General features: G+C 39.9%; 1 protein-coding gene across 1 annotated transcript in view; it reads left to right on the forward strand.

The window, feature by feature from the left end:
• The window catches only part of ly75 (lymphocyte antigen 75), an 88,713-nt gene that overhangs the window by 27,933 nt on the left and 46,640 nt on the right, over positions 1–14,140 (forward strand). Inside the window, exons 6-12 of the mRNA XM_061887352.1 lie at positions 1,491–1,631; positions 1,694–1,885; positions 1,953–2,113; positions 6,092–6,199; positions 8,970–9,058; positions 9,161–9,324; positions 12,725–12,924. Coding sequence (XP_061743336.1) covers positions 1,491–1,631; positions 1,694–1,885; positions 1,953–2,113; positions 6,092–6,199; positions 8,970–9,058; positions 9,161–9,324; positions 12,725–12,924 — 1,055 coding nt within the window. The remainder of the gene's footprint in view (positions 1–1,490; positions 1,632–1,693; positions 1,886–1,952; positions 2,114–6,091; positions 6,200–8,969; positions 9,059–9,160; positions 9,325–12,724; positions 12,925–14,140) is intronic.

A 14,140-nucleotide genomic window follows, 5' to 3' on the forward strand; every position in this document is an offset into this window, starting at 1 on the left:
CTTTTTTTAAGGCCCGCGGCACATTCTAAAAATACTTGACCAACAGTTTAAGAACATTTGTCAAGCAGCTATTACAAGGAATTTAGGGATTTCACCATCCACGCTCCGCAATATGATCAAAAGGTCCAGAGGATCTGGAAATATCACTGCACGTAAGCGGCAAGGCCGAAAACCAACATTGAATGCCTGCGACCTTTTGAATAATTGTGTAATCAATGTAATCATGATTACAATATCAATAAAAAATAATCGTGATTTTTTTTTTTTTTTTGGCCATAATCGTCCAGCCTTCTTTGCGCTTTGGCACTTTGCAATCACTCCAGCAGCACCAAGAGCGGACTCAGCCAAACTACCTTTAGGTAATGTCGCAATTGTCGACGCAAACAAAATAACCCACTCTAAAAAACAAAACGCTCCAACGTAAGTAAAGTAAGGCTCCATTTGTCTTTTAGCTTGATGCTAATATGGTTTGGTGTTACTATTGACATGCTATTGATTAGCATTAGCAATTTTACATGCCAATTTAAACACCTCCAAATGTGTTAATGAAAACAACAACCAAGATGCGCGTTACAATCAATAAGCGGGTGCGTAATATAAAAACAAGACTTGCAGAATTAACACTTTATGGGGCGTGTTGCGTTTGGACCAGATGTTCCTCCGAGGGAATTTAAGTTGCTGGTCAATCCCAAGTTCTTTTGATGACACATAAGCTGATTTTAAATGACAACCCAGAACAGAATAGGTATTTTGCAATTTATTCCAAAGCTTTGGAGAGACCAACCTAAAAAAACAACACATTCAATTCGCGTCGCTTAGTTGATCTGAAAACACTACGGAAGTCTTGTCTTTTTCAATATGCCAATAGCCCCCCACCCTTCAGAGCGATTAGACATATCTATTGTTCTCCTTAGCTGGAGACAGGAAGAGATAGGAAAAAGGAGAATTGCTACTCCTGCATTCCAAACTCAAGGTAGTCCACAGTGTACCATCGGTCATGAGATAAAGAAAAGATAAAAAGAATACAAGATGGAACACTAGCTATTTCAAATATGACTATAGAAAATAAATAACTCTTAAATATGGATATATGTAGATATCTATTGCCGTCAGGCGCAACAAAAGACTCGACACTAAACACCAACACCTATACACTACTGCTATCCAATGTCTTGGGCTTGCACCTATTAATTAATTTTAAAAAATGTGACAGATGTTGTCGTCATCAGCTCATCTTTGAACTTTGCATTTAATACACACAAAAGTATCGAAAATTTGTAAAGTCGAGTACGGGTATTGGTTGAAATGTCACCCATACCTTAAAGTGGTTCCCTGGGCTTGGGTCTGACCAGGAGACAGTCCAGGTTTAAAGTGACCAGGACAGAGGGGCATTAATGGGCCGTGTAGTCGAGGCCCGGTCCTGAATGCCAAAACTGAGAGAGTGTTTTTTTTTATGGCGCCGTTGTTTTATTTTGTAATTGTCGTTACAGGAATGCCCCCCCGCGCCGTCATCTTTGAGGCGGACTGCGGAGTCCTGAACTCCCAGCACAACTACGAAGCTGAAGGCTGCAGCAAACAGCTGCCGTACGTCTGCAAGAAGAAAGTGTCGGCCCCGCCCACGCCGCCAGCAGGTAGGACACCGCCCATTTGGTACCGAGCTTGTTGGACCACCTTCTTTCCTGGTTCTGTGCAGAGTCGCTGGTTTACAACCACACGGCGTGCGAGTCCGGCTGGGTGCCCTGGAACGGCTGGTGCTACCAGCTGGTGAGGGAGCAGCCTCGGAACCTTACGGAAGCGCAGCGGCACTGCAACCGCACAGGAAGCTCCCTGGCCAGCCTGCACTCGCTGGACAGCAAGGAGATGATCAGCACCAGCTTCCACGCAGGTTCATGTCACCATTCACCCTCGTCTCACCACACCTGCTCACCTTTGTCCCGCCCCACCACCCCCAGACGGCCAGTGGTCGGACGTGTGGATCGGTCTGGTCGGCGAGGGCAGGAGGCCCACGGTCTTCAAATGGTTGGACCAGGCGCCGGTCACCTTCACCTTCTGGGGCCCCAATGAGCCGGTGCAGCCTTCTCAGAACACCAGCTGTGTCTTCTACTCCGGGGAGGTGTGTTCCTAGGACTATTATAGTACTTCTAAAATACTTATTTAGTGAAGAATGGCGTTTCCTCCGTGTGAAGACCTGAAAGAGATGATAGTAGAATTATCTGCTCACAGATGCCACCTGGTGGTTGCTTGAGCACGCTGCAGCTGCGCCCCACTCTTTAATGCTATTTTCCCATGCAGGATTCTCACAGGAATGAGGCAAACATTCATCCAGACACACTGTAACATAGAATAGTGTATTGATATTATTTAATGTACAAACTCTGCTTCCATATGAGTTGGGAAATTGTGTTAGATGTAAATATAAACAGAATACAATGATTTGCAAATCCTTTTCAACCCATATTCAGTTGAATATGCTACAAAGACAACATATTTGATGTTCAAACTCATAAACTTTTTTTTTTTTTGCAAATAATCATTAACTTTAGAATTTGATGCCAGCAACATGTGACAAAGAAGTTGGGAAAGGTGGCAATAAATACTGATAAAGTTGAGGAATGCTCATCAAACACTTATTTGGAACATCCCACAGGTCCATCCATCCATCCATTTCCTACCGCTTATTCCCTTTGGGGTCGCGGAAGGCGGGGTACACCCTGGACAAGTTGCCAGCTCATCGCAGGTGTGCAGGCTAATTGGGAACAGGTTGGTGCTATGATTGGATATAAAAACAGCTTCCCAAAAAAGGCTCAGTCTTTCACAAGAAAGGATGGGGCGAGGTACACCCCTTTGTCCACAACTGCGTGAGCAAATAGTCAAACAGTTTAAGAACAACCTTTCTCAAAAGTGCAATTGCAAGAAATTTAGGAATTTCAACATCTACGCTCAATAATATATTCAAAAGGTTCAGAGAATCTGGAGAAATCACTCCACGTAAGCGGCATGGCCGGAAACCAACGTTGAATGACCGTGAGCTTCGATCCCTGTATCAAAAACCGACATCAATCTCTAAAGGATATCACCACATGGGCTCAGGAACACTTCAGAAAACCCCTCTCACTAAGTACAGTTGGTCGCTACATCTGTAAGTGCAATTTAAAGCTCTACTATGCAAAGCGAAAGCCATTTATCAACAACATCCAGAAACGCCGCCGGCTTCTCTGGGCCCGAGATCATCTAAGTTGGACTGATTTAAAGTGGAAAAGTGTTCTGTGGTCTGACGAGTCCACATTTCAAATTGTTTTTGGAATTATTCGACATTGTGTCATCTGGACCAAAGGGAGAAGCGAACCATCCAGACTGTTATCGACGCAAAGTTGAAAAGCCAGCATGTGTGATGGTATGGAGGTGCATTAGTGCCCAAGGCATGGGTAACTTACACATCTGTGAAGGCACCATTAATGCTGAAAGGTACATACAGGTTTTGGAACTACATATGCTGCCATCTAAGCGCCGTCTTTTTCATAGACGCCCCTGCTTATTTCAGCAAGACAACGCCAAGCCACATTCAGCACGTGTTACAACAGCGTGGCTTCGTAAAAAAAGAGTGCGGGTATTTTCCTGGCCCGCCTGCAGTCCTGACCTGTCTCCCATGGAAAATGTGTGGCGCATTATGAAGCGTAAAATACGACTGAAGCTCTACATAAAACAAGAATGGGAAAGAATTCCACTTTCAAAGCTTCAACAATTAGTTTTCTCAGTTCCCAAACGCTTATTGAGTGTTGTTAAAAGAAAAGGTGATGTAACACAGTGGTGAACATGCCCTTTCCCAACTACTTTGGCACGTGTTGCAGCCATGAAATTCTAAGTTAATTATTATTTGCAAAAAAAAAAAAAAAAGTTTATGAGTTTGAACATCAAATATCTTGTCTTTTTAGCATATTCAACTGAATATGGGTTGAAAATGATTTGAAAATCATTGTATTCCGTTTATATTTACATCTAACACATTTTCCCAACTCCTATGGAAACGGGGTTTGTACTATAACTATAAGTGCATTTGAGGCCTGCAGCGTTTAGTTTTTTGGACGGCCCACGGCACATTCTAGAAATATATTACTTAAAATTTAAAAAAAAAAAACATAAAAAGTGGCGGAAAAAAACAGTAAACCTGAGTTATGTAATGTTGGAATATTGACACTAATACGTGTATTCAACCAAAAAAATAGTATCCTTTGTCAGAAAAGGCATAAAACATAAACAAATGTAACTTTATGTCAGCTGATAAATCTGTAGTTAATATTTAAATGTCGCAAATAAAAAAATTTAACTTGTTTTTAATACTTTAATGAAACCCATTACAGGTGAAATGTAACGATAAAAAGTTGCAAAGTTGACTCTAATAACACAAAGATATTTTTCTACATTAAAACAGTCATGCTCAAAAATAATAATGCATCAAAATCAATGTTGTTATGAATTATTGACCTATTTAAGGCTCCAGATATTTCACATCAAATATTCCTCTTTAAATGTTTTTGGGAGAATACTGTATATTGCATATTTTGTGATTTTGCTATATTGATAAAAAATAATTGGCAAAAAAGCCATAACACTTGGGAAAAACAATAAAAAATATTACAATCGGCGAAAAGATCTGAAGTTGATGTAAAATATTACATATGTTGTGGTTTGTCATAAAAAGGCATAGAGCATTAAAAATGATAAAACTTGTAATGGACGGATAGATCTGAAGGTGATCGAGAGATCTAAGCGTTGTAGAAAAAATATTTTGATAAATGACTTATTTTTAACACTTATGAGTGGGGCCCTTTTTTTTTTTTTTTTTTTATATTTTAGTGATGTTTTAGTCCTTGTGTGATGTGCTGTTCTACTTACTGTATTTACTGTACTGACTGTTCTTACTGTATTCACTGTACTGACTGGTCTAAATGTACTGACTGGTCTTACTGTACTCAACTCTACTGACTCTTCTTGCTCTACTTACTGTACTGACTGAACTGTTTTACCGTACTTAGTGTACTGACTATTCTTACTGTACTCAGTGTACTGACTGTACTTGGTGTACTTAGTGTACTCACTATACTGACTGTACTTAGAGTAATCACTGTATTGACTGTTCTACTCTGCTTAGTGTACATACTTTACTTACTGTAATAACTAGACTGACTGTTCTTAGTGTACTGACTGTACAAACTGTGCTTAGTGTACTGACTTTACTTAGTGTACACATTGTACTTAGTGTTCTTACTGTATTGACTATTCTTACTGTACTTAATGTACCGACTGTACACACTGTGCTTAGTGTATTGACTTTACTTAGTGTACACACTGTATTGACTATTCTTACTGTACTTAATGTACCGACTGTACACACTGTACTTAGTGTATTGGCTTTACTTAGTGTACACATTGTACTTAGTGTTCTCACTGTATTGACTATTCTTACTGTACCTAATGTACTGACTGTACACACTGTGCTTAGTGTATTGACTTTACTTAGTGTACACATCATACTTAGTGTTCACTGTATTGACTATTCTTACTGTACTTAATGTACCCACTGTACTTAGTGTACACACTGTACTAAGTGTTATCACTGTTGCCTATTCTTACTGTACTTAGTGTACTGACTGTACACACTGTTCTAACTGTACTTAGTGTATTGACTTTAGTGTGCAGACTGTACTCAGTGTTCTCACTGTATTGACTATTCTTACCGTACTTAGTGTACAGACTGAACACACTGTACTTAGTGTATTGACTTTACTTAGTGTACACACTGTACTCAGTGTTCTCACTGTATTGACTGTTCTTACTGTACTTAGTGTACTGACTGTACATACTGTTCTAACTGTACTTAGTGTATTGACTTTATTTAGTGTACAGACTGTACTCATTGTCCTCACTGTGTTAAATATTCTTAGTGTACTTGGTGTAGGGACAGTACATCAGAGTGTAAGAGCCCTGTGTGTGTGTGTGTGTGTGTGTGTGTGTGTGTGTGTGTGTGTGTGTGTGTGTGTGTGTGTGTGTGTGTGTGTGTGTGTGTGTGTGTGTGTGTGTGTGTGTGTTGAAGTCTCACGGCTGGCGTGTGGGCAGCTGCTCCAAGACCTTGGCCTTCATGTGTCAGACCAAAGGACAAGTCAGCCAATCTTCTGGAGTGTCTGGCTGTCTGTTTGAGGACGTGAGTACACTCCACATTGACCTGAGTACACTCAACATTGACCTTGGCCAAGTACACTGTCCTCCACAACATGGCCACACCCTCAGACTCTTGCCGCAACTTTGTCTTCAATTATTGATTATTTGGTTATAACATTAAGTCATTATTTGAATTGTCAAGTAACTCTTTTCATCCATCCATCCATCCGTTTTCCCCGCTTGTCCCTTTTTGGGGTCGCTGGAATAGATCGTGAAATAATGTATCAAATATTCAAATACATGATACAATAAATGACAGCTTTAATAAGATATTTATGCATTTAATTACAACTTTAATGAATGAATGACACATTTAATAACACATTCATGTATTTAATTCCAATCTAAATTGATGAATGACACATTTAATAACATGAATGTATTATAATTTTAATGAACAGATGACAGTTAATAACATTTTTATGTATTGCAGTTTAAATTAATATACAACGCATTTAATAATATATTCATGTATTTAATTCCAACTTTAATTAATAAATTACATTTAATTACATATTTATGTATTTAATTCTGCCCTGTGATGAGGTGGTGACTTGTGCAGGGTGTACACCGCCTTCCGCCCGAATGCAGCTGAGATAGGCTCCAGCCAATAGGGAGAAGCGGTAGAAAATGGATGGATGTATTTAATTCAAATTTTAATTAACAAATTATACATTTAATAACATTCATACACTTAAAAACAACTATAATTAATAAATGACATTTGATAACATATTTATATATTTGAATACTACTTTGATTAAGGAGTGACACATTTAATAACATATTTATGTATTTAATTCCAATTATAATGAATACATGACGCATTTAATAACATATTCATGTATTTAAACACAACTTTAATTAATAAATGACACATGTAATAACATATTTATATATTTAAATACTACTTTAATTAATGAATGACACATTTAGTAACATATTGATGTATTTAAATATATATTTAATTAGCGAATGACACATTTAATAAAATTTTGATGTATTCAAATACACATTTAATTAATTAATGACACATTTAATAACATTTTGACGTATTCAAATACATATTTAATTAATTTATGACACATTTAATAACCTATTGATGTATTTAAATACATATTTAATGAATGAATGACACATTTTAGTTATTATTGAAAGGTTTAGTCCTTTATTTCCTCCATATTTATAATGTTGGTGAGTGAAGTGAGCTCCAGCAGAGGATTTTGATATTTGTAATAAAGGGTTGTGAATGTACAGTAACTTACAGTAACTCACATGTTGTTTTAAAAGCCTACTGAAATGAGATGTTCTTATTTAAACGGGAATAGCAGGTCCATTTTATGTCTCATACTTGATCATTTCGCGATATTGCCATATTTTTGCTGAAAGGATTTGGTAGAGAACATCAACGATAAAGTTCGTAACTTTTGGTCGCTAATAGAAAAGACTTCCGGTACAAGCAAGGATGTGCGCGTGACGTCACGGGTTGCAGGGCTCCACACATATTCACATGGTTTTTAATGGGAGCCACCAGCAGTAAGAGCAATTCGGGCCGAGAAAGCGACAATTTCCCCATTAATTTGAGCAAGAATGAAAGATTTGTGAATTAGGATATTGATAGTGAAGGAATAGAAAGAAAAAAAAAAAGCGACGGCTGTGTGAGCGTTTCAGATGTAATTAGACACATTTACTAGGATAATTCTGGAAGATCCCATCCATCATCTTCCGCTTATCCGAGGTCGGGTCGCGGGGGCAACAGCCTAAGCAGGGAAACCCAGACTTCCCTCTCCCCAGCCACTTCGTCTAGCTCTTCCCGGGGGATCCCGAGGCGTTCCCAGGCCAGCCGGGAGACATAGTCTTCCCAACGTGTCCTGGGTCTTCCCCGTGGCCTCCTACCGGTTGGACGTGCCCTAAACACCTCCCTAGGGAGGCGTTCGGGTGGCATCCTGACCAGATGCCCGAACCACCTCATCTGGCTCCTCTCCATGTGAAGGAGCAGCGGCTTTACTTTGAGTTCCTCCCGGATGGCAGATCCCTTATCTGCTTATTGTTTTAATAGTGTTTTAGTGAGATTTTAAAGATTGTAAAGACATACCTCGAGGTCGGATGGCTGCGGTGAACACACACTGTCTCAGAGAGAAGCCGAGGAGCCAAGCTCACAGCTGCTGCGGGATATGTATATATATATATATATATATATATATATATATATATATATCACAATTTCCCCATCCAAAAACATGCTGGTTGAGGTAAAGAAATCATGTTCGCTGCTTCACAACAAACAAACAAACACCGGCTGTGTCTCGGTGCTAAAGACAGCTGCAATCCATCGCTTTCCACCAACAGCATTCTTCTTTATAGTCTCCATTATTAAATGAACAAATTGCAAAAGATTCAGCAACACAGATGTCCAAAATACTGTGTAATTACGCCATGAACAGAGACGACTTTTAGCTGTGTCGTTCAGCGCTGATATTTCCTGACAGTCTGTGACGTCAGGCGTATGCGTCATCATTCCGCGACGTTTTCAACGAGAAACTCGTGTGAAATTTAAAATTGCAATTTAGTAAACTAAACGGCCGTATTGGCATGTGTTGCAAAGTTAATATTTCATCACTGATATATAAACTATCAGACTGTGTGGTGGGTAGTCGTGGCTTTCAGTAGGCCTTTAAAACACAACAAAAAGTCGGCCATGATTTGGGTCACCTTGTGTTTGCTTTCTGTCACGTTTGTTGCTGCGTGTGCAGGGCTGGAGGAGACACGGCAACTCTTGTTACCTGCTCAACAGCACACAGGTGGCCTTCCAAGACCGCTGCCAGGTGACCATCACAAACAGGTAGGTGGTGTTCCAAGACCCCTGCCAGGTGACCTTCACAAACAGGTAGGCAGGCTCAGCGCCACCTTCAGCCTCATAGGTGCATGTGCTGCTTGTGTCCAGGTTTGAGCAGGCCTTCATCAGCCGTCTGCTGGCAGACTTGCTGGACACCGGCCCTCACTACTTCTGGATCGGCCTGCAGGATGCCGACAACACGGGAGAGTACCGCTGGCAGGGTGCCGCCCACACTGCAGTCACCTACACCAACTGGGGACCCTTAGAACCAGGTGAGCACTGCTGGTATCTGTGGGACTGCACACCAAGGATGGATGTGATCCAAACATGGCTACTGTACTATAGTTCTATTATTTCTTGTTAAATGTCTTCTTATCTATCTGGGCTGCTTTTACCGTATCAAGCCTGGAGGACGCTGAGGTCCTCTGGCAGCAAACTTCCATCTTGACCAAAGAAGTAAGACCAGGGTGAGGCCACCATGGCCCCCACCTGTGGAAGAGCCACCAGGGCCCCCACCTGTGGAAGAGCCACCGTGGCCCCCACCTGTGGAAGAGCCACCAGGGCCCCCACCTGTGGAAGAGCCACCGTGGCCCCCCCCTGTGGAAGAGCCACCCTGGCCCCCACCTGTGGAAGAGCCACCCTGGCCCCCACCTGTGGAAGAGCCACCGTGGCACCCACCTGTGGAAGAGCCACCGTGGCACCCACCTGTGGAAGAGGCTGCCAGAGGGACTCAGTATCAGGCCTGATGTGTATTTACAAGATGGATACTTTACATTTACATGCACTTTCTCATCTCTACTTTCACTGAACCACTTGCTTTGTCTCACACTTCATGTTCTCTGTCTTGCTCTCGCTCTCTTTCTCTCTCTTTCTCTCTCTCTCTCGTTCTCTCTCTCTCTCTCTCTCCTCTCCTCTCTCTCTATATATATCACTCTCTATATCTCTTTCTCTCGCTCTTTCGCTCTCTTTTTCTCTTTCTCTTTCTCTCTATTTGTCTTGCTTTCTGTATTTCTCTCTCTCTGTCTCTTTCCTCTCGCTCTCTCTATCTCTTTTTCTCTCTATCTTTCTCTCTTTATCTCTATTTCTCTCGCTCGCTGTATTTCTCTCTTTCCTCTCAATCTCTCTTTCTCTTTCTCTCTTTCCCCCCTCTCTCTCTTTATCTCTTTCTCTCTATATATATATATCTTTCTTTCTCCTCTCTATATGTATATATCTTTCTCTCTCTCTCTTTCTCTATTTCTCTCTCTCTTTCTCTATTTCTCTCTCTCTCTTTCTCTATTTCTCTCTCTCTTGCTTTCTATGTCCCTCTCTTTCTCTCTCTTTTGCTTTTCCCTCTCTTTCTGTCTCTCTCTCTCTATTTCTCTTTCTCTCACTCTGTATTTCTCTCTCTTTCTCTCACTCTCTCTCTCTCGTCTTACTCTTTCTATCTCTTTTTCTCTCTCTTTCTCTCTCCCTCTCTTTTTCTTTATCTCTGTCTCTTTCTCGCTCTCTCTCTCTATCTCTCTCTCTCTATCTCTATATATATCTTTCTCTCTCATTCCTTCTCTTTCTCTATGTATCTTTCTTTTTTCTCTCTCTTTCTCCCTCTTTCTCTCTCATTTTCTCTCTCTGTCTCTGTTTCTCTCCATCTTTCTCTCTCTCCTTTTCTCCCTCTCTTTCTCCTCTCTTGTTCTCTCTCTCTCTCCTATCTCTTTATCTCTCTCTTTCTCTCTCTGTTTCTATTTCTCTCTTTCTTTTTTCTGTTTCTCTGTCTCGCTCTTTCTCTTTCTCTCTCCTCTCTCTCTTTATCTTTCTCTCTATATATGTTGTTCTCTCTCTTTCTCTTTCTCTATCTCTCTTTCTCTCTCTTTCTCTCCATCTGTCTTTCTCTGTCTCTGTTTCTCTCTCTCCTCTCTTTCTCTCTGTATATGTATATATATATATATATATATATATCTTTGTCTCTCTTTCTCTCTGTCTTTCTCTAGTTCTCTCTTTCTATTTCTTTCTGTTTCTCTCTCTCTCTCTTTCTCTCTCTCTTTCTCTACCTCTACTCCTCACTCAGGCACAATTGTCCCTCCCCGGCAGAACCAACTTTAGTTTTCATGAATATCTGGAAGTTATTTATGTTGTAACTCATTTTATTGACATTTCTATATTCACATTTGGGTTATATTTTTGTTATTTGGACTCGGGTCGTTAATATTCGGGCTCCTAACAATTCGATCCGATAACAATTCCTGGCGTGACGATTCAATTCTGAATCGATTCAAACCGAATATGGCAATGTGTTATTTGGTATGATAATTAAGACGAAACTTTTTCAAAACAGTTTACAGGTTGAAAAATCTTCTTCTGGTTTCATGGAGATGGCCTAAAAACGTATTTTTAAAAATGGATCCTTAAAAGAATAAATACATTTAAAAAATAGGCGTCATTTAGTCACCATGGCCCCCACCTGTGGAAGAGCCCGCCAGAGAGCCTCACGACTACTTTAATAAAACAAAAAAATAAAAAAAAGCTAAAGACAGATATTTTTTTTCTGACTTTTTACTGATTATCTTAAACTCTTATGTTTTTTTTTTAAATTATTTTACTGTGTTGTTTTCTATCCTAATTATTAATATTATTACTACTTTTCTCTCGAATTTATGATTTATTAACTTGTTAATGTAATATTTATATTTTGTTTTTACATATATTTTATTTTGGTTTATTCTCCAGAGAGGACTAGGGTGGTCCTACTACCAACATTTTGGTACCGGGACCAAAATGGTACTTTTCTAAATAAAGGGCACCTCAAAAATGTCATTACTGTCTTTATTTGAACAAAAAATATTATTGTACATGAAACATATGTTTATTATTGTCATTTAGTCCTTCAATAAAATGTTGAACATACTAGACAACTTGTATTTTAGTAGTAGGTAAACAAAGAACGACACTAATTAGTCTGCTGAGGTATGCAGTAACATATTGTGTCATTTATACACCTGTTATTTTCTACACATTATGAGGGACAAACTGTAAAAAATTATTATTAATCTACTTTTTCATTTAATGTTAATATCTGCTATATACTATCTACACTTCTATTAAAATGTAATAATCACTTATTCTTCTCTTCTTTGATACTTGACATTAGTTTTGGATGATACCACACATTTAGGTGTCGATCTGATACCAAGTAGTTACAGGATCATACATTGGTCATATTCAAAGTCCTCATGTGTCCAGGGACGTATTTACTGAATTTTGATATACTATGAATAAAAAAAAATAAGTAAAAAATCTTGATGTAATCATAGTAGTATTGACTAGATACTCTCTTGTACTTGGTATCATTACAGTGGATGTCAGGTGTAGTGTTTATTGTATCCTCTTACGGTGTGTAGTAAAGCATGTTTAGCTATTCCTCATCCTGCAGTGTAAGAAACTTACTTTATTTGTTGCCATGGAGACAAGGATTAGTGATTTGGAAGTAGCCAAAACACTGTGGATGGATGCTAGCTGCTAGCTAGCCAGCCATGTCTTAAAGCAGCTCTTCCTGAGGGTGTTTCATTGTATAACTTCACCTTTTATCTTGACTGTCTACACATGGGTCTGCTTGTAAGTACTCTGTGTGTGCGCGCTGCCGTACATGCTCATGACGGTTAAAAGAAGATTTATCCTCTGTTGTTTTCTTGGCTTCAGACCGAGATGGAGGCTGTGCTGTAATCTCCAGTGCTAACTCCCTGGGCAAGTGGGAGGTGAAGAACTGCACCCTTTTCAAGGCCGGCACCATCTGTAGGACAGACCTCAGTCCACTACTGCCCCCGCAACCCGAGCCAGACCTCAACTCCACGTGCCCGGACGGCTGGGTGTCCATCCCTGATGGAAGATACTGCTTCAAGGTGAGAGGGCTGGGCGTGTCCACGGTATTAATAGACAGGTGGATATTGGCATGGCATCGATACCAGCGTGATAAGATGGATATCAGCATGATAAGATGGATACTTTAGATGCAGTTTGTCATCTGTACTTTCACTAAATGACTTGCTTTGTCTCAGAGTTCATGTGAATACAGCCTCTCTCTCTTCCTCTCTCTCTCACTCTCTCTCTTTCTCTCTCCTTTTCTCTCTCTCTCTTCCTCTCTTCCTCTCTCTCTTCCTCTCTCTCTCTTTCTCTTACTCTCTTTTCTTTTTCTTTCTCTCTCTGTCTTCGCTTGCTTTCTCTCTCGCTCTTTTTCTCTTTCCCTGTCTCGTTATCTCTCTCTGTCTCTCTCTGTCTTTCTCTCTCCTCTCTCTCTCTCTTTCTTTCTCTCTCTCTTTTTCTTTCTCTCTCTTGCTTTCTCTCTCTTTCATTTTCTCTTTCTCTTGTTATCTCTCTGTCTCTCTCTCCATCTTTCTCTCTCATCTCTCTCTCTTTCGCTCTGTCTCTCTTCTTCTTTCTCTCTCTCTCTGTCTTTCTCTCTCTCTCTTGCTGTCTCTCTTTTTCATTCTCTCTTTCTTTTGCTCTCTCTCTTTCTCTTTTTCTTTCTCTCTCTGTCTTCTCTTGCTTTCTCTCTTTCTCATTTTCTCTTTCTGTCTCTCTCAATATCTCTCTCTCTTTCTCTCTCTCTCTCTTTTGCTCTGTCCCTTTTTCTCTTTTTCTTTCTCTTTCTTTCTCTCTCTTTCTCTCTCTGTCTTTCTCTCTCTCTCTTGCTGTCTCTCTTTTTCATTCTCTTTCTTTTGCTCTCTCTCTTTTTCTTTCTTTCTCTGTCTTTTTCTTGCTTTCTCTCTCTTTCTCATTTTCTCTTTCTCTCTCTCTTGTTATCTCTCTCCATCTTTCTCTCTCTCTCTTTTGCTCTGTCTCTTTTTCTTTCTCTCTTTATCTTCTCTCTCTTTTTATTTCTCTCTCTTTCTCTCTGTCTCTCTCTGTCTTTCTCTCTCCTCCCTATCTCTTTTGTTCTCTCTTGCTCTCTCTTTTTCTCTCTTTCTCCCACTATCTCTCTCTCTCTCTCTCTCTCTCTCTCTGTCTCTCTCTCTACTCCTCACTCAGGCAGATATGACAATCTACAATGTAAATAGTCATGAAAATAAAGAAAACACATTGAACGAGGAGAAGGTGTGTCCAAACTTTTGACCTGTA

The sequence above is a fragment of the Nerophis ophidion genome, linkage group LG25 (assembly GCF_033978795.1).
Source record: "Nerophis ophidion isolate RoL-2023_Sa linkage group LG25, RoL_Noph_v1.0, whole genome shotgun sequence".
Lineage (NCBI taxonomy): Eukaryota > Metazoa > Chordata > Actinopteri > Syngnathiformes > Syngnathidae > Nerophis > Nerophis ophidion.